The following is a 26,104-nucleotide window of genomic DNA, read 5'->3' on the forward strand; positions in this document are numbered from 1 at the left end:
GGGGTGGGGAAAGCATGCTATTTATTGAGTATCCTCAAATCTCAACCAGACTTACAGAAACTACATCTTATAATAATTAAGAATGTGGCACTAGCCCATGGATAAACAAATGAAACAATGGAGAAGACGTGGTCTGAAATATGAGGAATCTCGTATATAGAGAAGTGGCATTTCAACCAGAGGAGGAAAGACCGACCATTCAATAAATGATACAGGGACAATTTGTATCAGTACTAAGGTAGGCCTAAGCAATGATGGTTTCCCTCCAGAGTGCCTACCACAGAGCTTTACACAGAGATTGTGCTAAATAAATGTCTGCCAGCTCACTTTTGTTATAATTATTATCATTATTATTTTCCACTTAAGCTTGATTCCTTTCCTAGCTTCCTTAGGCATCTAATTCCATATTAATACCAAATTTTGAAAATAATTTTGATATTCTGAGTAGAATTATTTAAAGAACTGTGTGTTTGCTTAACAGGAGTTCTACCAAAAGCCAGATGTCTAGAACTTGCCATTTTGAGGATCATATGGAACAAAAATCAAAAATGGCAAAGTAAAGATCAACCACAGATGTCACTTTCTCATTATCTTCAAGGCCTAGCTTTATGGCACGGGAGAAAATGAAACCAATATTATATCCTCTACTCTGTCCCTCCTCAATATATTTACCACCTAATATCTCACTTCATCCTTACAACACACTGGTGAGATGAGCAGGGCAGGGACTACAGATGAGGAAACCAAGTTCAGAGAGGCAGCACTTCAAACCCACACAGTAGGTTATTTAGGAAAAGACCTGGGATCAGAAGCCATTACTCTTTACAGGAGACCATGCTGTTCCAGTAGTCTAACTCTACAGGCTGATTCCCGGTCTCATGGTTTTGTATGTTATTGTCCATCACCCAAGGATGGACCTTCAGGAATAAGTAGCTAGAGTCTACAGCTTTCCATTTATTTTAGTCACATAAATCAATCTAATGATTTCTTTGTATCAATCTTCACCTTTTCCTTTCTCTTTTTAAAAGGGTCAAGTCTTTTTTGACAAAGCAGGTTACTCATTATGTTACACCGTACTATTTATGGACCACCTGTAAAAACTGAAATTGAGCAACAAATAGACCATATACTACTTATAGTAACCTTATGGTAACTCTTTTTTTGGTACTGGAGATTTAACCCAGGGGTGCTTAACCACTGCACCACATCTCCAGGTCTTTTTATTTTTAATTTTGAGATAGGGTCTCACAAAGTTGCTTAGGGCTTCTCAAACCTGCTGAGGCTGGCTTTGAACTTGTGATCCTCTTGCCTTAGCCTCCCAGGTTATTGGGATTTTAGGCATGTGCTGGCCTCCACTTACGGTAACTTTGAAACAAATATTCATGTTGTGGGAGTTCAGTCTTTTGAGAAAAGTAATAGGTGAATGATTCAGAATATTCATGAATATTATTAATGACATATCAATAATATTAAAGATAATAAATTATATAATAAGCTTTAGATTATGACTTCCATCCTATTTTCGTGTACCTATGTCAATTTCCATGAAACATTTGCAGAATTGAAAATTGGGATTTAATAGGTTAAGGAGTGGCTTGCCTTCATGGTACAATAGTCACTGGCACTAAACATAAGACAATTTTAGTATGTGCTCTGGTCTCAGACTAGGGGCTGACAACGTTTTTTTTTTTGGGGGTGGTGGGGGCGCAGGGTATCAGGGATTGAACTCAGGGGCGTTTGACCACTGAGCCACATCTCCAGCCCTATTTAGTATTTTATTTAGAGAAAGGGTCTCACTGAGTTGCTGAGTCTGGCTTTGAACTCACGATCCTCTTGCCTCATCCTCCGGAATCCCTGGGATTACAGGCGTGTGGCACTCCTGACAACTTGACTTACTCCTCACCACTTTTCTCCCTTAAGTCTCATAGCCACTGACTCTGATGTTCACTTGACAGGCATGTTCTTAGCATGCTCTTCAGAAAAGTTCTAGGGGTCTGTGTCTCCTTTCCATGAACCACACTGGCTACCCTCCGGGCCTGCCTCAGCAATGCACTGTCCTCATACTATCCCTGGGGCCACCTCTCCCCCAGAGGGTTCCTTACCCTCCTTAGTCAGACTGGACCTTAGATCTTCCCAGGTAGAATGGCTGCCTTTCTTTTTCTTCAAATACCTAAGTGCAGAGGAAAACCCAGAGGGCAGGTGTGGAGCAACGTGGAAGTCAGGAAAGTTTTTCAGGTTCATTTTGAATTTTATAGTTTCCAATGTCAGAGATAAAGATACTCACCACCTGACCATTAATCCGTGCTCCATGAAGTTTTTCAGGTTAGGAAGTGTTTGTCTCAAGTCTGGGGTCCCTAGTCCATGTTGGTATCTTAGCTGCGAAGGTAGAAGAAGAATTAAAAGACATTTTGGCAGATTCTAAGGCAATGCTTCAGCAAGAAACACTCAAGTAACTTTTAGAATTCTGAAAGGGGAAATGTAAATGTATGATCCTGATATCAACCACACTGTTGTTTACTGTTCCCTTGTGCCTTAAACTTGGAGAAGACTAAGTGGCCAGCTAGGAAATCAGGATATTTAAGACTGCTGTATCTAGCCTTCTCTTCTACTTCCGACCTGGGTAGGGTTTGCTAACACCAATTCCAAGAACTCATACCATGAAGCCAGTATTTCATCGTAGATACTGGCAGTTTTCCTTTTGAGTAACTCTTCCTTCTATATAAACAAGGGTAGGGATCATCTTGTATTCATCTCTAATTCAAGTGGCTGGCACACTGCTGGTGCATGCTCAATGTTCATTAAACAAACAATCAGCAAGTCACTTTGACAGGGGCTGTGCTTTATATTTCTCTTCAGTCTCCACCCCTCCTTTTTGTCCAGAACCAGAGCACAGAGCTGGAGGGCTAGTCTGAGGAAACCACTGGCTTGTGGGCTAGATTTGCCCTTTGTTGGACTTATTTCTAACAGAGACAGTTTCAAAAATTAAGTATTCTTTGTACTACTAAATGTTTCCACAGCCTCCTTTCACTCTCCAAATACTATCATTTGGTTCCTTAATTGACCATACAGATGTGCATATTCACACGTTCATCTGCATCTCAGGTACACAGAAAGTGGACAACACACCCTTTCAAAAATGTTTTAGTCAAATGACATATATGAAGACAGTTCATAAACTTTAGAAACTGTATACTGATAAGACAAATGTGAAGAGGAATTGGTCTTAAGGTTTTATTTCTTTAAGTATGGCTAAGTAAATTTTTCTTCTCTTAAAAAAATAAAACCATTGTAACAACAAATCCCACTATTATGTACAATTATAATGATCCAATAAAAAATAATAAAAATAAAACCATTACCAACAAGAGTAACTTTTTTGGGGGGCAGCGGAGGTACTGAACCCGGGGGTGCTTAACCGCTGAGCCTCATCCCCAACCCTTTTTATGTTTCATTTTGAGACAGGGTCTCACTCAACTGCTTAGGGCCTCACCATATTGCTGAGGCTGGCTTTGAACTCACAATCCTCCTGAATTGCTGGGATTATAGGCATGGGCCACCATGCCCAGAGTAATTTTTCTATTGCTTGCATCTAGTATTCAGTTAATTCTTCTCTGGGTATGTGTGACACTTAACAGGAAGAGTTCACTCTCACTGATACTAAGCTTTTTAAGGAAAACTCCAAAACATAATGGGGTCTCCAGAGTGGGCTGAATGAATACACACACAAAGCAAGGGGGAAGAAACATACAATGTTAAAATTAAAAGGTAGCTTGAATATTATTGAAGCCAATCTTTTCCATTTGCAGAAGGGGAAACTAAAGCCCGGAAAGGGGAAGCAAATTCTCTAGGGCCACAGATAACAATTAGCTAGGGCTCCTGTTCAAAATCCATGCTATTCCACCACCACCCAAAAGTCTGAGAAGAAAATTGCTAACGGTACTTGAGAAGACAGAGGGAAAATATTCTTTTTCTTTTTCAAACCTAGGCTTGGTGACCTAAATCACCTCCTGAGATTTGCTGACCTTGAATTATAAGATCTATCCCATGTTAAATGACATCATTTCTTACATTAATATAAAGGCATTTTTTCATACATTGATAAAAGCAAAATGGCTGATATCCCAATATGACATTCCTGAATTCATTGTTTCAATAAAAAAGTGAAATTGTTTACACATGGCATGAAAATTTCACCTGTGATTCATACTGAAAAATATTAAATATAAAAAACCCCCATACCGAAATAACACCAAGCTATGTGTCTCTGAGCCAGTACACAGTCAATTGCCTGCCTTAGGCTCCACAATAGAAGGTGGGTGTTGAATTCTTTTCAGAGACCACAGTGAAACTGTCTCTCCAAGTCTGATTTCAACCAAAAAGGGAAAATGTAAGAACTTCAAATCTCCACCCAGGTCTTAACTCTTTAATTACTGTAGAGCACTATCTTTTATCATAGTCTATTAGGATTATATAGCTTAAAGAAACCTTGGAGATCATCTTTCCAAACTCTGTCCTTCTATAAAAGAAGAAACAAAGGCTTAAGGCACATGTCCCGACCAAAATCACAGAACCGATGAGGGCCAAAGCCAAGGCTACAACTTCTTAATTACAGCTCCAAATTCTTTCTACCATTTCATCTTTTTAGTTTCCCACATAGAGAACTAAAAGAAATGAACACCTAATATAAATTTAATTTTTATTAATAAAGTACATGGACTGTTTAAGAAGTCTAAATATATGGTTTGTGTTTTCCTTTCATCTTTCTAGATAATATGTTCATGTTAATATTTTTATTCCATCCACTTTAGGTTTCATCTACTGTGTTTCTACCATAAAAGATGAGAATTTAAGCTTTCTTACACCACTCTTCTCTCACACATTTTATCCTTTCTTCCATTCATTATCTGCTGACTTTTTATTTATGAGAATTTGATACTCTACCCTCCCACAATACTTCCCTTCCTCATCCTCTCAATATATTCAATAAAAACTCATCTTTCATTAAATCCGTATTTAGTGTTCACTTCATCATACTTACTTACACAAACACTGCTTATGACTGAGCCATGTAATGTACTATTCCTTTCTTGTACTTTTTTATTTGTTTTTCTGGTAGTGATAACTGCCATTTTTTTTTCCACTTGTTGGATTTTTCTGCGTACCTATTGCTACATATTTCCCAAACACCCACAAAGCCTTAAAACTCTTCATTTGATTGAATATACCATATAATCTCTCAAGTCTACCTCTCCCCTTAGAAATTTATTTCCTGAAACCTGTGTGGATCACTTCACTTCTTAGAGGTTCATTTTGTTTATTTGTAAAATATGGATGGTTATTTGTCTTGCACATCTTAAATAAGATAAATAGTGTCCCAAGCAATATCTGGTACATGTAAGTGCTTGCTATACAATATTTACTATTATTATTAATACACATATACTCACTTTCATCATAGCATCTACCACTAGGCTGGGCTGGCTTAAAACTGATACTCAATAATAACTTATTATTTAACTAATTAGAATGGGAATCAGAAAAAGATGAAAAAATGAGTTACTCTGAATCAGAGAAAGACCTTGAGCATACTGCTCACTACTTTTAAATGTTAAGTTTTACTAAGCCTCTGACTGGAGAGTCGGCAGTAAATACACACACGTCAATGTCTTCAAAATAATTACCTAGTGAATGGAAAGACTGACACATGCTGCGTGTGGTCAGAAGACCTGGGTGACAGACCCGGCTTTACTGTAAGGACATGTGCAAATTCCTTCCTTGCTTGGGTTAGTCAAATAATTTTCCAACTTTTAAAATTAAGTAATCTTTAACAAGTTACCCTGGTAAGGTATTATCAAAAATAGAAAGGAAAAGAAGGACCCAAGCCAAGGAGAAAAGGACAAGGTTAGGGAAAAAGGGAAAAGGGAGAAAGAACTATATTTATTACATTCCTACATGTGCTATTCCTTCATTCAATAAATATCGACTGATGTCCACTAGGCTAGGCTGTGTAATCTGCTCTTTGTATTTGGAACCACAGGCCTGGACTGAGCCGGTTCTCACCATATAATACCTTGAGCTTGTTGCATAACCAGTTGGCGCCTTCTCTAAAAAACAGGGCCAACAATATTTGTTTCATAAAATTGTCGTAGAGCTTAATTAGACTTTTATAGAGAATGGAAGCTCCTGAAGACTGACTTTTAGAGGATACTGGTTAAAACTTTTGGGCCTAGAGTGCTAAGCTGAAACAGAACTAATGCCAGGGCTTTAAACGGGAGAGTTTTAAAAGAGGAAAACAACTCCAGAGGCAGCTGTGAAGGACAGGTTAAAAGATGTTCTCTTTCCTCTAAGGGATCTTAACTTGGCTTCCATCAAAACCTGCCCTTAGCAACTACGATCAGTATCACACTTCTCTAAGCATGGGTCCTTCTGCTCTCTCTTCTGATGGGAAGGCAGATGCCAAGAAACCGAGGCAAATAAAACATTGCTTTGGGTCTAACTGCCTCAAATTAGCCTCTGAAATAAACACCTTTTGTAACAACTTCCTACTGCACTACCACCCGGAGTCGGAGTAGTTTTTTAGTGGAATTTTGGTTTCAATTAGCTTAGACTTCAGCTTTACTCTGATTGGCTTAGGACTGCATGGAAGCAATTAAACTTTTGTTCAATTCAATGGCTGGTAGGCAACTAAGGCGAAACCTACATACAGATAATAAATTAGATGGGAAGTGGGGAGAAGCAATGTTCAGTAATTTCGCAGGGAAGGTTAACAAATGGTATTGTCTACTTACTAGTAAAAGAAAATCCCCACATTTACTAAAACAGCCAGGAGTATCTAGCTTTATAGTTACTGGAACAAGCAGAAAGAAAGAAAACTAAGAGCACATTTAGACCACAACATACAACTATAACCATGTCAATTCCATTAACTACCTTTTCTGTTTTCCTTTCCCACACTCTTTTCTGTATAAAAATAGAGTATTTTTCCCAGGCCACATGCTGGTCTCATCCCTAATCACTATAGATTTACTGTGAGTTGCACCAAATAAGGTAGATCAACTGTGATGTTAGAGCTATCATGATTCGGAATTAATTAGTTCACGCAGCATGATAAATGTGGCTACCTTGACTAGGAAAAAGCATTGCAGCTCTGGAGATCATATTTAAACATAAAGCGTGACTGTACTTCTGAGAAATAAATGCTGTGTTCTTGTACTCAGCATACTCCTATTGAGCTGAGAAGTCTAATTTAATATCAAAGTGCTCAATTTTATTTTTATTTTTCAAAACACAAATTTTCCAGGCCAGGAAAGACTCTGGGGGTTCAGGAATCATTTTGTCATTTAAGTTTTGGCAGAGGAAAAATTCACTTTAGACAACACACACACACACACACACACACACTCCCTTCCAAACTACATTCATCTACACAAGGCCACTTATTGCATGGTTTATTAGTTCCATATGGAGTCTGAGCTGAACTGCATGATATGTTTGATACAAACCGTCTGTTACTGTGAGGGAATGTGGATTAATATGATGCTTCAATGAAGGTTACTAAAAGATCAACACTTTCATGATGGGATTACAATGAATTTGACTACAAAGAGAACTGGTCTACAGGAACTGAAAAATAAGAAATTAAGAATGCACATATGCATCAAAGACTTAACTTTAGAGTTCTGGCTTAGGTAGTCAAAAATCTCTGTAGGGCTGGTTATCAATATTTCAATTCATTTTTAAATACCAAGGTTTCGCTGACATGAGAAGAACTAGATTATGAGCTTTTAAAAAAGGGCACCACTATGTCAAAAATGAAATCTGCATTCCTAGAAGAAACTACGATTCTCTCAAAGATATGGAAAAGCTACTTAAAGAATATTAAATATGAGCCAGATGCAGTAGTTCACCTGTAATCCCAGTGGTTCAAGAGGCTGAGACAGGAGGATCGAAAATTTGAGGTCAGCCTTAGCAACTTAGCGAGGCCCTACGCAACTTAGACCCTGTCTCAAAATAAAAAAAATAAAATAAAAAGGGCTGGGGATGTGTCTCAGTGGTTAAGTGTCCTTGGGTTCAAGTCCCAGTACCTCCCCCCTGCCAAAAAAAAAAAAAAAAAAAAAAAAAAAAAAAGAAAGAAAGAAAGAAATGAGTACTTAACATGAGTAATAATAAATGTTTCTTATAGCGAGTCACTGCTAAGGAAAAGCATAAAAACTTGATTATAAGCCTCTGGTTATAAGAATAACTCAAATACTTTCCCAACTCATTTGTAAACACATGCCAGTCTTTTCCAATATAGATATATTATCAGGTAAACACTGAACAGAGAGATGAGGCCTACCATTCTGAGGTCTGAAGCTGAAAAGTCAAGCCTAAAAGTGCTATAGTCTAAGAGAGCCTCCTCCCAGTCATTCTATCAATTGCTTTTGGAAGCATGGAATTAATATTAGAGTCCAGTGGTACTTTGAAAGCCTCAACTCACCTATGTCATTTACCCTGTAAATGGAGAGGTTACATAGTTTACCTAAGTTTGAACAGGTGGAGTCCAGGGACCAGAATCTAAGTTTGCTAAGTTCTAACCCCAGGTTCTTTTTTAAAAATCATGTGTTGCTTTGTTGCATTTATGAGACAGCTTACATTTAAGTCAAACTTACTCTTATAAAATCAGTCATTTTAAAAACAATTTAATTAAGATAGTGCTTTGCATCAGAATCCATGTTGGCTGGAAATAACCAAGAGCACCATTGAAGTGATGCAAAATTGTTTGGAAAGTAGTTAGGCTGCTTATTTTTCAGTCTACCATATGTCTGCCACTGAACTCAGCAATTCTATTCCTGGGTATAGGTGCAAGAGAAACAAAAATACAAGCCCAAACAAAAACCTGTGCCAAAATATTTATAGCATCTTACAAAATAAGATTCACAAAACAGGGACCAACTCAAATGTCATAATTATGAATGTTTGTGTTGCTCTGCATTGTTGTCAGCATGTGGTACCGTCATTTAAAATTTTTTTTAGCCATCCTAGTGGCTGCATGGTAGTATCTCATTGTGGTTTTAATTTGCATGTCTCTAATGACTAATTATTCTGAATATTTTTCTTTTTTAAAAAATAAATTTATTTATTTATTTATTAAATGTGGTGCTGAGGATCAAACCCAGTGCCTCACATGTGCTAGGCAAGCACTCTACTACTAAGCCACAACCCTAGTCCTATACTGAACATTTTTCATAGGCATAGTTACCATCTATATTTCTCTGGCCCTCCTATAGTTTCTGTGAGCTACCTAATGATGAATGTGAGTACCTTTGATGATTACCTAATACCTTTTAATTATCCTTAATATCTTCTAATTAGTAACCCTCTATCTAATACCATTAATGTTATTTAATACTATTTCTGTTTATTTCTAGCTAGACTGTTGCCTGCAATAACACAATCCTGTATGCAATGAAGAGTACAGAGAATTCCAACGTGTGGGGAAAAAATGAAAGTGCGATCATAAATAACTACAGAGATTATTTCATAAAAATTCAGATAAATCTGAGTATCAAAGTTTTATTAGAACACAAATGAATTAAATCTTTTGCCAATAATCTGTTTACATAAGGAACACAGAGGTCCATTCTAGTACCTCCCAGGTAACATAGATTGGTCACAAATACCCGACATGATCATAAACAGAAATCACTCAATTCAACAATAATTCAATAATTGCCCAATAGTTTCCTGTGTGCAAAGAACTGAATATTCAGATAAGGACTGTAGTCTAATAATGGTGGTAGAGGTGAAGATAGAAATGGAAATACATGTATATTATACCATTTTTAGTAGGGGAAACTTAGGAAATTTGGAAATTTTGAGACTTAGAGACAAAGTTAAATGGTAGAGTTTGAATTTGCATCTCAGGCTTGTCTGAACCCTAATACTTTAAACTCTAACCCATGTAATAATAATGATGCTAATGGAGATATCAATAGCAGTTACGTGTTTTTCTCTACGATCTGTGCCAGACATGGAACTTGATGGATTACTTGTTTCATTTAATATTCAAAATAATACTTTGAGGTAGGCGGCATAATTCCCACTCTATGCATGACTAAGTTTAAAAGGTTAAAAAAAGTGGTCTAGAATTTCCAAGTAGCAAAATAGAGGTTTGAATTCTACTCTGATAGTTTACATCACAGCACATAGTCTAAATATTGCTTATAAGCTGGTTAGAAAATATTATTTTTTAATTCCTCATTTAATTCTAATACTTATAAAAGAGACCCTCAACTCTCTTTTATCAGAGAAACACATTCTTCTCTTGATTTCAGAAATTTGACAACAGTTATATCTCTAGTCACCTGTCATTCAGCTAAATAATACATATTTAGTCTTTTAAAATTTTAGCTAGTAAACCAATCTCTGCAGTGTTTTAATCATTCTTCCTTCCTCTGAACTCCTTCCTGTTTCCCTTAAAGAATCTGGTAAAAAGTGCTTTACATAGAAAACAATTTTCCAGAATGTTCTTTTCTCTCATTAATGACTTTTTCCTTAAAATATTAATTTTACTATAATAGCTACTTCATGACTTTAAAGTTGTTTTGTGGAATTTCTCTGACCTCACCTAAATTACAACAGAGTTTCTAAGTCCATGTATTCAGTTTACTATGTCTGGTTGATCATAAGTAAATAGAGCTTGAAAAAAACCCAAACCAGCAATGAACACTGACATTGCCCCTCCAACTAAACTGACGCTTTTTACAATTTGTTTTGGAATAAATTTAACCATTGTTTAATCTAACAATTCATTTAACAAGAAATTAATTTATTAGATATGAACTTGTGTTAGTTACCTTCCCATCACTATAACAACATTTTTGAGAGAATTTACTTTTAAAGAAAAAAGGTTTATTTTGGTTCTGTGGCCAAGTGGCCTTACTTCTTTGAGCCTGTGGTAAGGCAACATATCATGGTCATTTGAGGTCATATCCTCAATGATCTACTGATGTCCTCCTACAGGGCTCCACTTCCTAAAGCACCACTCTGGTTTGGTGGCTTTAATACATGGACCTTTGGAGGCCACTCATCAACCATGGCAATACTGAACACCAACCACTTGCAAGGTGTGAAAGGTATGATGGAGTTATTACAAAATGACTCAACCAGGAATAACACTCTGAAAGGTTCTTAATGTGTAGAGTGATAATTAAATGAAGTTATAGGGAAAGTATAAGAGAGTCTAAAGGGTGTGGGAAAGGGCATAATTTTAAGATGCCCCATCATCTTTACCCTCTGGTGTTATTCCTTTGATAATTTATTCTTATAGCAAATGGAGATTTATGTGGGTGGACCTAACCTTATCACAACAAACCTTTCAAAAATAGTTTTCTCTGTCTGACAGCAAAAGAGAAAATCAGGGGGATCTGAAGTATGAGAAGGGCTGGATGGAACATTATTGGTCTGAAGATGGAAGAGCCATATGAGAAGAAATATGGATGGCCTCTAAGAGCAAAGAATGGCCCCTGGCTGAAACCCAGGAAGTAAATGGGAACCTCAGACCTGTAGCTGAAAAGAAATGGATTCTGCCAACAATTTAAATGAGTTTGGGAGTGGATTATTCCCAAGAGCCTCCAGATAAGAGCCAAGTGTGACCAACACCTTGATTTTGGCCTTGTGAGACCCTGAGCAGAGAAACCAGCTGAGCCTACCCAGATTTCTGACTTGGAAAAAAAAAAAAAGTGAGATAAGCTGTTAAATCTGTGATAATTTTTTTTGAGACAGAGACAGAGAGAGAGAGAGAGAGAGAGAGAGATAGAGAATTTTTATTTATTTATTTATTTTAGTTTTCAGCGGACACAACATCTTTGTTTGTATGTGGTGCTGAGGATCGAACCCGGGCCGCACGCATGCCAGGTGAGCGCGCTACCGCTTGAGCCACATCCCCAGCCCAAATCTGTGATAATTTGTTATAAAGCAAAAGATGACTAATGCAGGTAAGAAAGATTACTTCTATTTTTTTTTACCTGAAGATATAAGAAGTAATTTCATGAGAGCTGGCTGGAGGAGCTCTTTTGTGGACAGATAATATTTAGATGTAAGAAGACCAAGGGGAAAGCGTTTCTGGAACTTCATTCAACACTTCAAATAAATATTTTTGTGTATTTACTATATGCAGGCACAAAGGGCCTAGCTCTAAATAAGAGAACTAAAATTTTTAGTAAGCAAATAGTATTTTTGAATGTTCAATACAAGCTGGAACATACTCTCTAATGGCTAATTTAAATGTCTGGGGAAAGGGTTACAAACACTGAATCATCCCCAACTTTATCTCCTTTTGGAAGTCTGAGTTCTTATTCCACATTGCTTATGGTTTCCTAAAATATTCTTGAAGATTTTCATCAGAGTAAGCCATAAGCCAAGATTATGGATGTTCAAGTTTATGGAAGACAGACTGGACAACTAAAAAACACAAGAATAACTGGTTTAGAACAGGCTAAAATCTTTGGTACCTAAAGTAAAGCACAGTATGAAGTGATCTTTTTTATCATACCGGGTAAGCACAACATAAGTATAATGATTTTTTAAAGTATAAAGGTCACAAGTCAAAAATTCATCACGACAAAAATTATTTAGCAAAAAAATTAAAAAACAAAAATCAATAGTCTTCCTTTTATAAATAACAATGAATTAGAATAGTACATGGTACCATTTTAAATAGCAATAAAGACAAAATATTTAGAAATAAACATAACCAAAATGGTAAGATCTATTTAAAAAAAAAACTTTTTTGTTGAGGGATGTAAAAGATATTAATAAGTGAAAACTCATACCTTGTTTTGACTAGGAAGACTAATTATTTATTTAATTTCATGTGATGCTGAGGATTGAACCCTGGGCCTCACACACGCTAGGCAAGTGCTCTACCACTGAGCTACAACCCCAGTCACAAGACTAATTATAAAGAAGATATTTCTCTATAAACTAACATATATACCCTATGACTTTTTTAAGAACTAGAAAACTGATTTCAAAGTCCAGTTTAATTTTGGCAAATGAAAACACTTCTATAGCATTTTATGTGCCCTGTTTCAAGTATTTTATAACCATTAACTTCAATCATCATTAGGACCAGAACAAAGCAGGTATTATTTTATCCCCATGATACGTGGAAGAAACCGAGGCACATAGTGTTTAAATAATTTACACCCAAAGCCCTGATATAAGGCCTACAACAAAACTCTAAATACTTCAGTGGCAGAGAACCTATTTTATTCATTGTTAAGTTCTCAGGACCTAATATCATGCCCGTGCCACACTTTTTTTGGGGGGCGGGTGTGTGTCACTGAATTGTGAATTTCAAGGGAAACATGTATTTATTTCCTTATTTGATTTATGGAGAGATCCCTTTAGGAAAGCGTCTGTGAGGTGTGGGACCTAAACCATAACTGGACAGAAAGTGAGCTGAACTATGCAGTCAGCAGCAGGAAAGGAGGCAGGTCACTAGAGATGGAGAAAAGAATCTCAGCTAAGCTCTGAGGCAGGTAAGTACATCCGATGAGTGTGTGTGCTGGGGGCAGGAGACAGGGCAAGGAACCCTTTTGTTTAACTTCACACACAAAAAACAGGAATGAAATTTTTCTTGATAAAGTGCTTTCAAAATAAAGTTTATACAATGAATTAATCATCTAAACAGGTATGAACAATTTTGGATGACTGATTTGGGGGATATATAAAATCAGCACGAATTTGTTTTAGATATGCTAAAGTTTCCACCAAAAGAGTTGGTAGATGAGAGCTCAGTTTGCTATTTAAATATTACATTTTGGTACTATTAATCTTTGAACAAGTAATGATAAAAAAAAAAACTATCCCTCAGCTCAATTAGTGGTTCCAAGGACTATGCCAAGGTTATTAAACAATGTGATCTTCCTCATTCAAATTGCTACTTTCACATTAACTTCCTAGCTAACTGCCAAAACTCCTGACTTAAAAATTAATTAAAAGCCAATTCATAAGAAATGGCTTAGAAGAAACAAAAAATTGAAGTGGTCTTAGACTGGAGTTTTAGGTTTCCTAGTTACTAACTGTGTGACCCTGGGCAAGCTGTTCACCACCCTCAAACTTCTGGTCCTCTCCTATACATGCACATAACAATACCTATTTCATACAGTTATTGTTTGGGTTAATTAAAATACTGCTGTAAAAACTCTCAACATAGTCTGCAGGTTCTAAGTATCTTACAAATGTTAGCTCTCTTCCCTTTCCCTCAATAGCCATTTCTAAAAACATTACTTTTTTTTTTTACACTAATCCATTAGTACTTTATTTTTTTCTATATCATTCATTACTAGTTTATTTTTCTAACTACCTTAAGACTCTATGTTGCTATTTTTTGGGTCTCAATAGGCATGTCTAAAAAAGATAAGACCCATAAAAAAGAAAAGCATCCGATGGGAACCAATAAGATACACAACATCTTGAAGATGAGAATTGCCAAAATTCTGTGAATGAGTAGATTGGAAAGCTGACAGGAAAACAAAAGTGGGAAGATACTGATGGGGTTATCAGGTCGAGAGCAAGAGACTACAGGAGGTAAAGGGCAGACATGAAATCTGAACCCAAGTTCATCAGCATATATATTTTTAACTGATATAAAACTATGTTTCAAACAGAATCGAATGAACTATATAAACTAGCTTTGGTACCAGCACAAAGTTTATTTCCTTTTTGTTCCACCTTCAGTCTTGAATAGGTGCTAGAACACAAACAACTAGAAACATGCATTCATTCAGGTAATAATAGATACTTAACACCTTCTAGGGGCTAGACCATGGGCTAGGTGACAAAGGTAAAGAAGAAAGGCAGTTCCTGCTTTTAAGTAATCACAATAAAATGGAAAAGATTTTAAAATCAGAAATAGTTATATTAAAAATAAAAAGTATCACATTAAAGGGAAATATAGGTACACAGAGAAGGGTCACCTAACCAAGTCTCAGGGTGACAGGGAAGCTTAGAAGGAATTGATAACCTGACTGGACTATGTAGCACAGGAGGGGGAGTTTAGCAGGTGAGAGTCATATCCTAAAGTCATATCCTAAAGAAAGGACACTCATGGCAAATGCCCAGAAGAAGAGAGAGCTTCATGTGAAATAGCACGTCTAGATAGGGGGAGATGTGAGATTACCACTAGGGTAACGCAGGTACTAGAGGGGTGGCAGCCAAGAAACAAGATGTCAATCAAGACTCCAAACTGTGAGTGTCCCCAAAGCAGTAACCAATACTTCAGGTGACGATGACTAGGTATGACAGAGGGCTAAATAGTTAACAGGCCTCAAAGAACGATGATGATCTTACACAAGGAGGGTAAAGAAATGGTCTGGAGATATGGACAAACTTCCCATCCCTCCCTCTACCTAAGCACTTTGTTGCTCTGTTGAAATGTCAGAAAACAAGGCTCCAAGTGGAAGGGGGTACAGGTTTCAGTTAAAAGAGAAAAGAAGGAAAAGGTCCCCAGCTCCTAGGATGGTTTGCAAGGGCCCGGCTGACCCTGTCTGGAGATGTCTGGAGGCTCTACTCTGGATGAGGATGCCCCTGAGGCCCATGGAGTGTCACCCAAAGCTTCATTGGATGGTAGCTGTCTCACTGTACTCAACAGGACTGCAGAGAAGGCCCATGGCTAAGGGCCCAGCTGAAAATGGTAACTCCAGGAAGGGACAGCCTTAGGGAATGTGTTTGTGAAAGAGGTTCCTATGAACAAAGTTTGCTGCAAGGTTTACATGTAGATGATAGCAAGGGCCACAGAGGGGCACAGCATCATAGGGATCAGAGCATAACCTTTGTAGGCAGTTTTTATTGTTTCACAAAACATACTTCTTTCCTAGAGTACCCTGATGATCATCTGGCTTTAGCATCCACACCTTTAATGACCTAGAGATTTAATTCATCCAGGTTTCCCAATCCATTGTTGGGCAGTTTTATTTATTAAAAATATTATTTCTCACATAAGCTAAAATTTTCTCCTTTCTGGTATCTTTCTATTTGTATTAATTCAATACCTCAGCAAGGTTTAATTTTACTTCTCCTTGACAGCCTTTCAAATGTGAAGATGGCTATCTCCTTCCCTTGGACATATTCTTTACTTATGTTTTTAACTTGTCTAGAATGGCTATATATTTAATACATTTCCAAGCTTATCAATAGCTGCCATTACAATCCTACCCTCTATCAGATTAAGCTGTTAAAAAACCTTATTAAATAAACTTCAACAGAGAAGGGGTCTTGATTCCCCAGTGAGTCTTTGTTTTGTCTGGGCCTTCCTGAGTGCTGCAGTGTGTAATCACACCAACTTTTCTTCTGAGGTGCCATGTCAAATCCTTCTCAGCCTGGTGCACACTGTGCTGCACCTCTTCCTGTGCTCTACTATCCAAATGCTAAATAACACTTGCCATTCCTTAAACCAGCCTAAGACATTTTGACACATGCTATTCCTTCAGCCTGGAAGGTTTTTCCCAGTATTTTCCATCCCTGGCTGCTATGGGCTAAGTGTTTATTTCTCTCAAATCCACATGTTGAAACCCTAATCCACAATGTGATGGTATTTGGTGATAGGGCCTTTGAGAAGTAACTGTCATAAGTGTAGAGTCCTCATGATGGGATTAGAGCTCTTATAAGAGGAGACAGGAGAGAATGTGTTTCCTTGTTCTCTGCCCTTGAGATACAATGAGGAACAGGCTATCTGCAAACCAGGAAGCAGTCTTTAGAGAATGGATCTGTTGGTGTAGCCTCCAGAAAACTGTGAGAAATAAATGTTGGCTGTTCAAGCAGCCCAATCTGACTAAGACATTGGCTTATCTATTACTATCTTACCCTTTCTTTAGATTTTAGTCCAAACCTTATACAATGAGAAGTTTCCCTGAATAAACCAGTAAGAAAAATAATGCATACCATTTAGTGATCAGTTTTTATCTGTCAAGCTCTTTGACATGTTGTAGTGTATTTTATTTACAGTTCATGAAACCATTGAGGTATTCTTTGCTTCACAGATGACAACAGTGAGGTCCAGATGGCTATGCAATTCCTCAAGGTTACACAACTAATAAAATAGCCAAGATGATACTTAAACTCTGATTCTGATTTCAAGCCCACAAATAACAAATACTGCTGTTCCCACAACAAGTTAGCTTCTTTCTTTATAGCATGTGTATTACAGATAAACATTACAGAGACTTCTTCAGCATGAAGAACCTTTCTCTCTCCTATCCCCCTTTCTTTCACTAAAATTACAGGCAGCCTAAATGTAATGATCATTTCAGAATGTAATAAATTCCTCATTGATTAGGGTTTTAGGAAAAAGTACCATGACTGTCTCTTAACAATACTGCAGAAAAGTTTTTACATGGTGTTGGGAGTTAGAGGAGATATCTCTGATTTCTAAATTCTATGACTCTTTGGATTTTAATTCTTGACCAGGACGAGATAAATATTTAGGAAAGGCTGTTTGTGACTTGGAACATCCACGCGTGTGTTTGAATCTCACTCTTCTATTGCTGAAAATACAATAAAATAAGGCTAAATCTGGTTAAAATCAAGAGAATACTTTAAAGATCACTGTTAAAGTTCTTTCTTATACCTTAAAAGAAAAAAAAAAAAAACCCACAGCTTCCTCCATCTAGTAACTTCTTTGTGTGTGTGTGTGTGTGTGTGGGGGGGTGTTGGGGATTGAACCCAGGGCTTTGTGCATGTGAGGCAAGCACTCCACTAAGTAAGCTATATCCCCAGCCCCTCCATTTAGTAATTTCTATTGAGGACTTTGGTCTAAGAAAGCAGATTGAACATATATACTGACCTTTGCCACCTGTTTAAACTTTAATAAAATGTTGGTGATATGATTTTCTTTAGCATTTAAAAAATGTGCTTTCACTATCTTCATGCTTTCAATAGAAAACAGTAGGTCTCCCCCCCACCACTGCCTTCAGTGCTGGGGATTGAACCCAAGGTCTCATACATGTCAGGCAAGCACTCTATCACTGAGCCACATCTCAAATCTGACAGTAGTATTTTAAATAGACATATAGTGTTTTTCCTAGGCTATTTTACCTAGTTGATTCTTTATCTTTGATTTTAGCCATTTGACTATTATGTGTTTAGTGTGTATGTATGTGTGTTGTATTTATCCTGATTGGGGCTTGCTGAGTTTCCTGAATCTATAAATTTCTTTTTTAGAAATCAAATTTGGAAAAAACATTATACCTTTAAAATATTTTTTCTGCACTATTCTTTCTCTCCTCTAATTACATGAATGATAGACCTTTTCATATTGTCCCACAGGTACCTAGGAATCTATGCAATTTTTTTCTTTTTTTCATTTCTCTCCTCTTCCAGTTGCACATAGATTGGACCCTTTAACACTTGTTTCACAAGCCCCTGGTCTCTAATTATTTATTTTTCAATCTTAATTTTTCCTTCAATTGTTTTTATTGCTCTATGTTCGAGTTCACTGGCTTTTTTGTCATTTGTATTTTGCTAATAAACCCATCTAGAGATTTTTATTTTAGATATTGTATTTTTCAGTATCCATATTTTTGTTTGTTTGTTTCCTTCCTTTTATTTTCCTTTTATAGTTCTACTTCTCTGCTGGGATTTCCTGACAGTTGTGCCTCAGTTTTAAGGGGAACTTGTTCCAGGACCTCCTACAGCTACTGAAATCTGCAGATGTTCAAGTCCCTTACATGAAATGGCATAACAGCTAGGTGTGGGGTAGAGGCCTGTAATCCCAGTGGCTTGTGAGGCTGAAGCAGGAGGATAATGAGTTCAAAGCCTGCCTCAGCAACTTAGCAAGGCCCTAAGCAAGTTAGTGAGACCCTGTCTCTAAATAAAATATATATATATATAAAAGGGCTGGGGATGCAGCTCAGTGGTTAAGCACCCCTGGGTTCAATCCCTGGTTACCCATCCCCCCCACAAAGAAGAAGAAAAATAGCACAGTATTTGCATACAACCCACACGTATCTTCCCATATAATTTAAACCATCTCTAGATTACTTATGATTCCTAATACAATGCAAATGCTATATAAGTAGCTGTTATACTGTTTAAGGAATGATGACAGGAAAAAAATCTGTACATACTTAGTACAAATGCATTACCCCCTCCCCCAAATATTTTCGATTTATGGTTGGTTGAATCCACAGATGTTGAACCCATGGATATGAAGGACCAGCTGTATTTACTTTCATTAAAGCATATTCTTTTATATCCTTGATCACAGTTATAATAGCTGTTTAAAAATTCTTTGTCCAACATCTGGGTCATCTTGGGGTTGATCTTCACTGATTTCTCTTGAGAATGGCTTACATTTTCCTGTTTCTTTCTATGTCAAACAATTTTGGGTTATATCCTAGACATTTCGAGAGCACTGAATTTTTATGTTTTAGTTGTTCAACAGACAATAATAGATAGATTCAAAAAACAAATCCTATCTGCCCTATGCTGATAGTATGGAAGGTTCTCAGCATCTAGATTGGGCATGAATGGCTCATGAGGCAGTCAGAAATTTGGGCGGAGTTACACAGAACTGGGGGCTCTAGTTCTCACCTTTATACAATTTTTTTTCCCCTTAATTTTCCAATAGCTATGGATCCCTGAATCCAGCCCTGATTTTTCAACCCAGAAAGACCATAGTTCTGAAAAATTTAGCTGCCCCTATATAGTACAAATTGGGGCTTGCCCTGGGACTAAAAGCTACACAAATCAGATACTAACCAAGCACCTCCTTCTAAGTTTTACTCTCCTTCAGTAATTAACTATTTTGGCACTCCAGTGCCTTCAGTTATTTGTCTTATAATCTATTGTTCTTAATCTGTTGAAGGTTTGGTCTGATGAGATACTCAGCAATTAGAAGCAGAACCTTCAAGGGTTTTAAAAATATATATGAAAGTATTTATTTTTATATATTAAAATATTTACAAGTGTACCCTTTTCCCCACATCCTCGCCAGCACTTGTTGTTGTTTGACTTCATAATGGCTGCCAATCTTACTGGAGTGAGATGGTATCTTAGGGTGGTTTTGATTTGCATTTCTCTGACTGCTAGAGATGGTGAGCACTTTTTCATGTACTTGTTGATTGATTGTATGTCCTCCTCTGAGAAGTGTCTGTTCAGGTCCTTGGCCCATTTGTTGATTGGGTTATTTGTTATCTTACTGTCTAATGTTCTGAGTTCTTTGTATACTCTGGATATTAGGGCTCTATCTGAAGTGTGAGGAGTAAAGATTTGTTCCCAGGATATAGGCTCCCTATTTACCTCTCTTATTGTTTCTTTTGCTGAGAAAAAACTTTTTAGTTTGAGTAAGTCCCATTTGTTGATTCTAGTTATTAACTCTTGTGCTATGGGTGTCCTATTGAGGAATTTGGAGCCCGACCCCACAGTATGTAGATCATAGCCAACTTTTTCTTCTATCAGATGCAGAGTCTNATATATATATATGGTATATAATGTGATATATATATATAAGTAATATATATATATAATATATATATAATGTGGTATATATATATATAAGTAATATATATATATATATAATATATATATAATGTGGTATATATATATATAAGTAATGTGGTATATATATATATATATATATATATATACACAATAGAATATTACTCAGCTTTAAAAAAATAAAATTATGGCATTTGCCATAATGGATGGATGTTGGAAAATATCATGTAAATGGATGGATATTGGAGAATATCATGCTAACCAAAATAAGCCAATCCTCAAAAACCAAGGGCCACATGTTTCCTCTAATATGTGCATGCTAATTCACAAGAAGGCAGAGGGCACTAGAGAAGAATAGTGTCATCTTAGATTAGGTAGGGGGAAGTGAAGGGAGGGGAAGGGAGGGGATGGGGGATAGGAAGGAGAGCAGAATGAAACAGACATTATTACTGTATGTATATATACGACTGCATGACTGATTTGATTCTACATGTACACTCAGAAAAATGAGAAATTATAGTCCACCTATGTATATCAAAGTACATAAATGCATTCTGTTGTGTATGATTAAAACAAATTAAAAACAATTTTAAAAAAATTATTTGAACTTTAATGTTGTGAGGATGGCCTGAGGCCTGAGCCTAAGCGACTCCATTTTAAAACTCCAGTTTGAAACCTGCAGTCTCACCAGGCACACCCACAGAGCCCTCCAGTGTGGCCTCAGACAAGTCACTTCCCCTCACCCTGAGAAGCAGAGTGAAGCCCCTGGCAGGCTGTCCTCCCCTGATAAGAGGCAAAGGGAGAAGATCAGGGTGGAGACCACCAGACCAGATGTTTCTGACCCCAGGGTAAATGATGTCATGGAAAATTGGATAAGGATTGTGGGGGGGGGGGGTCAAAAGCCCCCAAATTTAGTATAAATAATAGAGCTGATGAACAGGGATTCAGCCAGCCGAAACAAGGATGCACTCGGGCTGGAGAGCCTGATGAGGACCTGACATCCCATCACTTGTCAATCATTTCCTGATCCTCTGCGTGATCCTCACCGCTCTCAAACTCTACCATCTCGTCTGGACCTTGGTGAGAGCCATAAGTTCTCCCTACAACCCTTTCCTCAACCGATCATCCACTCCACGCCAGAAAAAGCCTGCCTTGGTTCCAGACCTGGTCACTGCAGTCTGAGTGAGTGTGCATCTGCTGGACATAAAGCCTAAGGCTTGAGACTTTTGAACTTAGCATGCAGAGGGAATGTCTGTCACTAGCCTGTCATGATTAAGTGTGTTTGCAGTGCTTAGAATTAATCTAGAATTGTTTGCACTAAATTAATTAATCTAGAATCGTTTACTTTTTTGCGAATGGATTTTGTCTATTGCAGTGCCTAGCATTAGGATTGTCATTTTATTGATTAAGAACCTATAGAGTGAAATTGTGTTGAGTAATTTGAGTGAACAAGGCATTTAAAGAGGCAGAAGTGCATGGACATTCTTTATTTCTCCCCTTGACTGCGTATGTCGCAATTTTTCCCCCTGCACAAAGGTACTGATACCAAGCAAAGTCGGAAACATTGATCTGCTCTCATAAAGATAATTTTCTTGTATCTGTTAGGTTTTATCACTTATGGAAACTAAGTCTTAAAGGAATTAGGATTTGTACCTGCTTTAAAGTCTTTTAAATTAGCTAGGTGTGGTGGCACGTGCCTATAATCCCAGCAGCTGGAGAGGCTTAGACATAATTTCAAGTTCAAAGTCAGCCTCAGCAATTTGGTCAGACTCTGTCTCTAAATAAAAATGCAAAAATAAAAAATAGGGCTGGTGCTAAGTGAAGCTAGCCAATCCCTAAAAAACAAATGCCAAATGTCTTCTTTGATATAAGGAGAGTAACTAAGAACAGAGTAGGGACGAAGAGCAGGAGAAGAAGATTAACATTAAACAGGGATGAGAGGTGGGAGGGAAAGGGAGAGAGAAGGGAAATTGCATGGAAATGGAAGGAGACCCTCATTGTTATACAAAATTACATACAAGAGGAAGTGAGGGGAAAGGGAAAAATAATACAAGGGGGAGAAATGAATGACAGTAGAGGGGGTAGAGAGAGAAGAGGGGAGGGGAGGGGAGGGGAGGGGAGGGGGGATAGTAGACGATAGGAAAGGCAGCAGAATACAACAGACACTAGTATGGCAATATGTAAATCAATGGATGTGTAACTGATGTGATTCTGCAATCTGTATACGGGGTAAAAATGGGTGTTCATAACCCACTTGAATCAAAGTGTGAAACATGATATATCAAGAACTATGAACAACCAACAATAAAAAAAATATTCCTACAGGAGAAAAAAAAAATAAAATATTTAAAAATAAACAAGTAAAACTAAGAGAAAATGGAAGAAGATATAATAGCAACAAAATTTTGAAAGTTAAAAACAAGTGGACTATTGGTAACTAATTTAGCATATTTGAAAAACTTAAATTCTAAGCCAAAAATTGGAAAGGAGAGAGGCAATCAGAGTTATTCCTCGAGAATCCCCATAGGCTCAGGAATTGGTGGCTTAGGTACCACTCTTGAATTGGCAGTAAAACTGGGGTTAAGAATAGGAAGACTGGATGAAATTCTGTAATACAATTATATCCCCAGGTCCCTTTCCCAGTTTTCAGACATATAAAGTCTTAATTATTAACCTCCATTCACTCTGGCTTAGGAAGTTACAGAAAAATGTGCTCCAACAAAACAAAAGAATAAACTGAGAAAGAGGAAGACATGAATCCACCTAAGAAACAGGGCTTTCAAATCAAAAAGAAATTATAGAAATCCCTAGGATTTTGGTAAAGACACGGAAAGCAATATGATAGATTAGAGCAGATCAAAGATTCCAGGAGAGATTTCTTCTAAAGATGAAACTGTCTGAATATAAGACATGTAATTGATAGTATGTATATCTGACATGTCTGAACATCTTGAAAAGAGATTTAGATAACTGTTCCCCACTCTTTAGGTGTTGGGAACCAAACTCAGGGCCTTGTGCATGCCAGGCAGACATTTTATCATTGAGCCACATCCCCAGTCCCTAATGGGTTGCTTTTTAATTTTATGTAATTTTTTTTTTTTTTTTTTAAGATTCAGATAGCTAATAGAGAGTTTGGGTAGAATGAGTTAAAAGCATGATGAAAACTAATAAAATAAAATAAAATCATAAGCTCCAGTGAGAATAAAAACCATTAGGTAGAAAAAAAATACTATACTACACAGCTTATCTTCAAGTGGGATTACATTGATTAAATAATAACCTATAATGGTAGAACGAGAGAACAGAAAGGGGATATAAATGAGTGAAAGAGAGCTTAACTTCACATCTCCCATGGAAAAAATCCATCCTAAAACAAGAAGTTGCTGTATTATTTAAATATTTAATGATTTGGAGAAAAATACTAAGAGTATCTCCCAAATTGTTGAAAGTGACCATCTTTGTAAAACAAGGAAAAATGAGATTTTCATATTAAGCTTTAAGAAACTATATGACTCTTTAAACTAATAGCATGTACGATTTTATAAAACTAAAAGTGCTAAGGGACTGGGGTTATCTAAAGGTACCCCCACTTCCCCTCCATTTTGAATGTTTCCAATGGCAGCATCTCATGCATCCTTATGAGTTGGCAACCATCTGTACTATACTGTAATTTTTCACTTATTTATTTATTATTTAATTTTTAGTTGTAGATGAACACAATACCTTTATTTTATTAATTTTTTATATGTTATGCTGAGGATCGAACCCAGGATCCCACATGTACAAGGTTAGTGCTCTACCACTGAGCCACAACCCCAGCAACCTTTTTTTTTTTTTGATACCAGGGATTGAACTCATGGGTACTCAACCACTGAGCTACATCCCTAGCCCTATTTTGTATCTTATTTAGAGACAGGATCTCACCGATTTGCTTAGTGCCTCGCTCTGAACTCATGAGCCTCCTATCTTAGCCTCCTGAGCTGCTGGGATTACAGGTGTGCACTAATGTGCCTGGCAATACCTTTATTTTTATTTATTTATTTTTATGTGGTGCTGAGGATTGAACCCAGTGCCCTACATGTGCTAGGCAAGAGCTCTACCACTAAGCCTCAACCCCAACCCTATATTGTCATTTTTAAATATTTATTTTTTAGTTACAGTTGCACACAATATCTTTATTTTTATGTGGTGCTGAGGATCGAACCCAGGGCCTCACACATGCTAGGTGAGTGCTCTACATTGAGCCACAACCCCAGCCTCTATACTGTCATTTTTAATATAGTAGTTGAATTACACATTAGGACAGTAATTCAGTTAGATACAAAGCCACTACTGTAATTGAGATAGTTACATAAAATTATCGGTTAAAAAACTATTAGAAAACACTAATAATACTTTGAAAATGTTTGTCAGCTCTGTTTTGACTAGAAGAATGGGAAAAAGCACTCAGTAACATATAATGACTTATTAGCAAAGGCATATGTTGGGAAAAATGTTTACTTATTGTAGAATTTCTCCTTAATCTTGCCTTACTTCTAAAAGTCCTACATTTTCTTCCTAGGCACATGCAAAGCCAAGTACATTTTTAAGTGAAGAAAGTAATTTCATCTTATACAAATATGCATTTACTCTCTCCTTTTAAATAGCAGGCTATTTCTTTCATTATTGCATTCTGAGCCCATAATCCAAGCGAAAGTAGACTGATTCAGTCTATCTTATATTCACAAACCTTTCCTGAATCCATGTGATATGTGAGGCATTGTGTTAGAATAAAGGGATAAGTAAATTTCAGTCTCTGGTTCGTAAGAAACTTAACAGTTCATCAGGGGAGACATTCAGAACAACAGAAATGTTACAATATTGATGTATCTGATTGCTTGGTTTTTAAAACAAGTTCAGCAGGATGAACAGAAGATGATTAAAACCTCTGTGCAGGAAGGTAAAGAAAGGCCTAGTAAGACACTGGAGAATGAGGGAGCTTACTGCATGGACAAAAGGGGCAGGCAATTTCAGGAAAAGGGAGTACAAAAGCAAAAGTAGATTGGCCTTTAAGTTCAACTTTCCTGGCATCAAAGGGCCAGTTGTGGGAATTTGGGCACAAGCGGTAGCAAGAGTTTAGGCTGAAAAGCTAGGAGGGAGACAGGTCATGTGAAGCCTTTGCCATGCTAAAAAACTTTTCTGTGAGGGAGGAAACGGGGGAGAGGAAAGACTGGGGGAAGGTAGCCTATGAAGACTATTAAAAGGTTTCATGCAAGGTCTTGACATGAACAGAATTGCAAGGTCCCCCCGCCCCGCCCCAATCCCTTTTGCTTTTCCTCATTATAAAAGGGCTCACTTGAATGCCAAGTATTTGGGTGGAGAATCTACCTAGGAAGCGCGAGTAACACAAATCAGCCAACGGACAACGACAGGAGCTCTAGTGGTGTAACTAATGTCATTACTGGTCTATAAATTTTTACAAATGTCAAGTAATATCAGAGTTCAGAGGACAGCCCTAAGCTGAACTAGGCCCCATTATAGTGGCTATGGGTTAAGTTACTATTTGGTTGTAAAATGGGAAAAGAAAAAGATTCGTTCTGTCTACCTTAAGCAATATTATCAGGATCAAATAAAATAATAC

The 26,104-nt window shown here is 37.1% G+C and overlaps 1 protein-coding gene across 1 annotated transcript in view; it reads right to left on the minus strand.

Moving 5' to 3' along the window:
• The window catches only part of Uvrag (UV radiation resistance associated), a 170,129-nt gene that overhangs the window by 21,382 nt on the left and 122,643 nt on the right, over nt 1-26,104 (minus strand). Inside the window, exon 8 of the mRNA XM_048788040.1 lies at nt 2,285-2,376. Coding sequence (XP_048643997.1) covers nt 2,285-2,376 — 92 coding nt within the window. The remainder of the gene's footprint in view (nt 1-2,284; nt 2,377-26,104) is intronic.

This window comes from Marmota marmota, unplaced genomic scaffold (assembly GCF_001458135.2).
Source record: "Marmota marmota marmota unplaced genomic scaffold, marMar, whole genome shotgun sequence".
Classification (NCBI taxonomy): domain Eukaryota; kingdom Metazoa; phylum Chordata; class Mammalia; order Rodentia; family Sciuridae; genus Marmota; species Marmota marmota.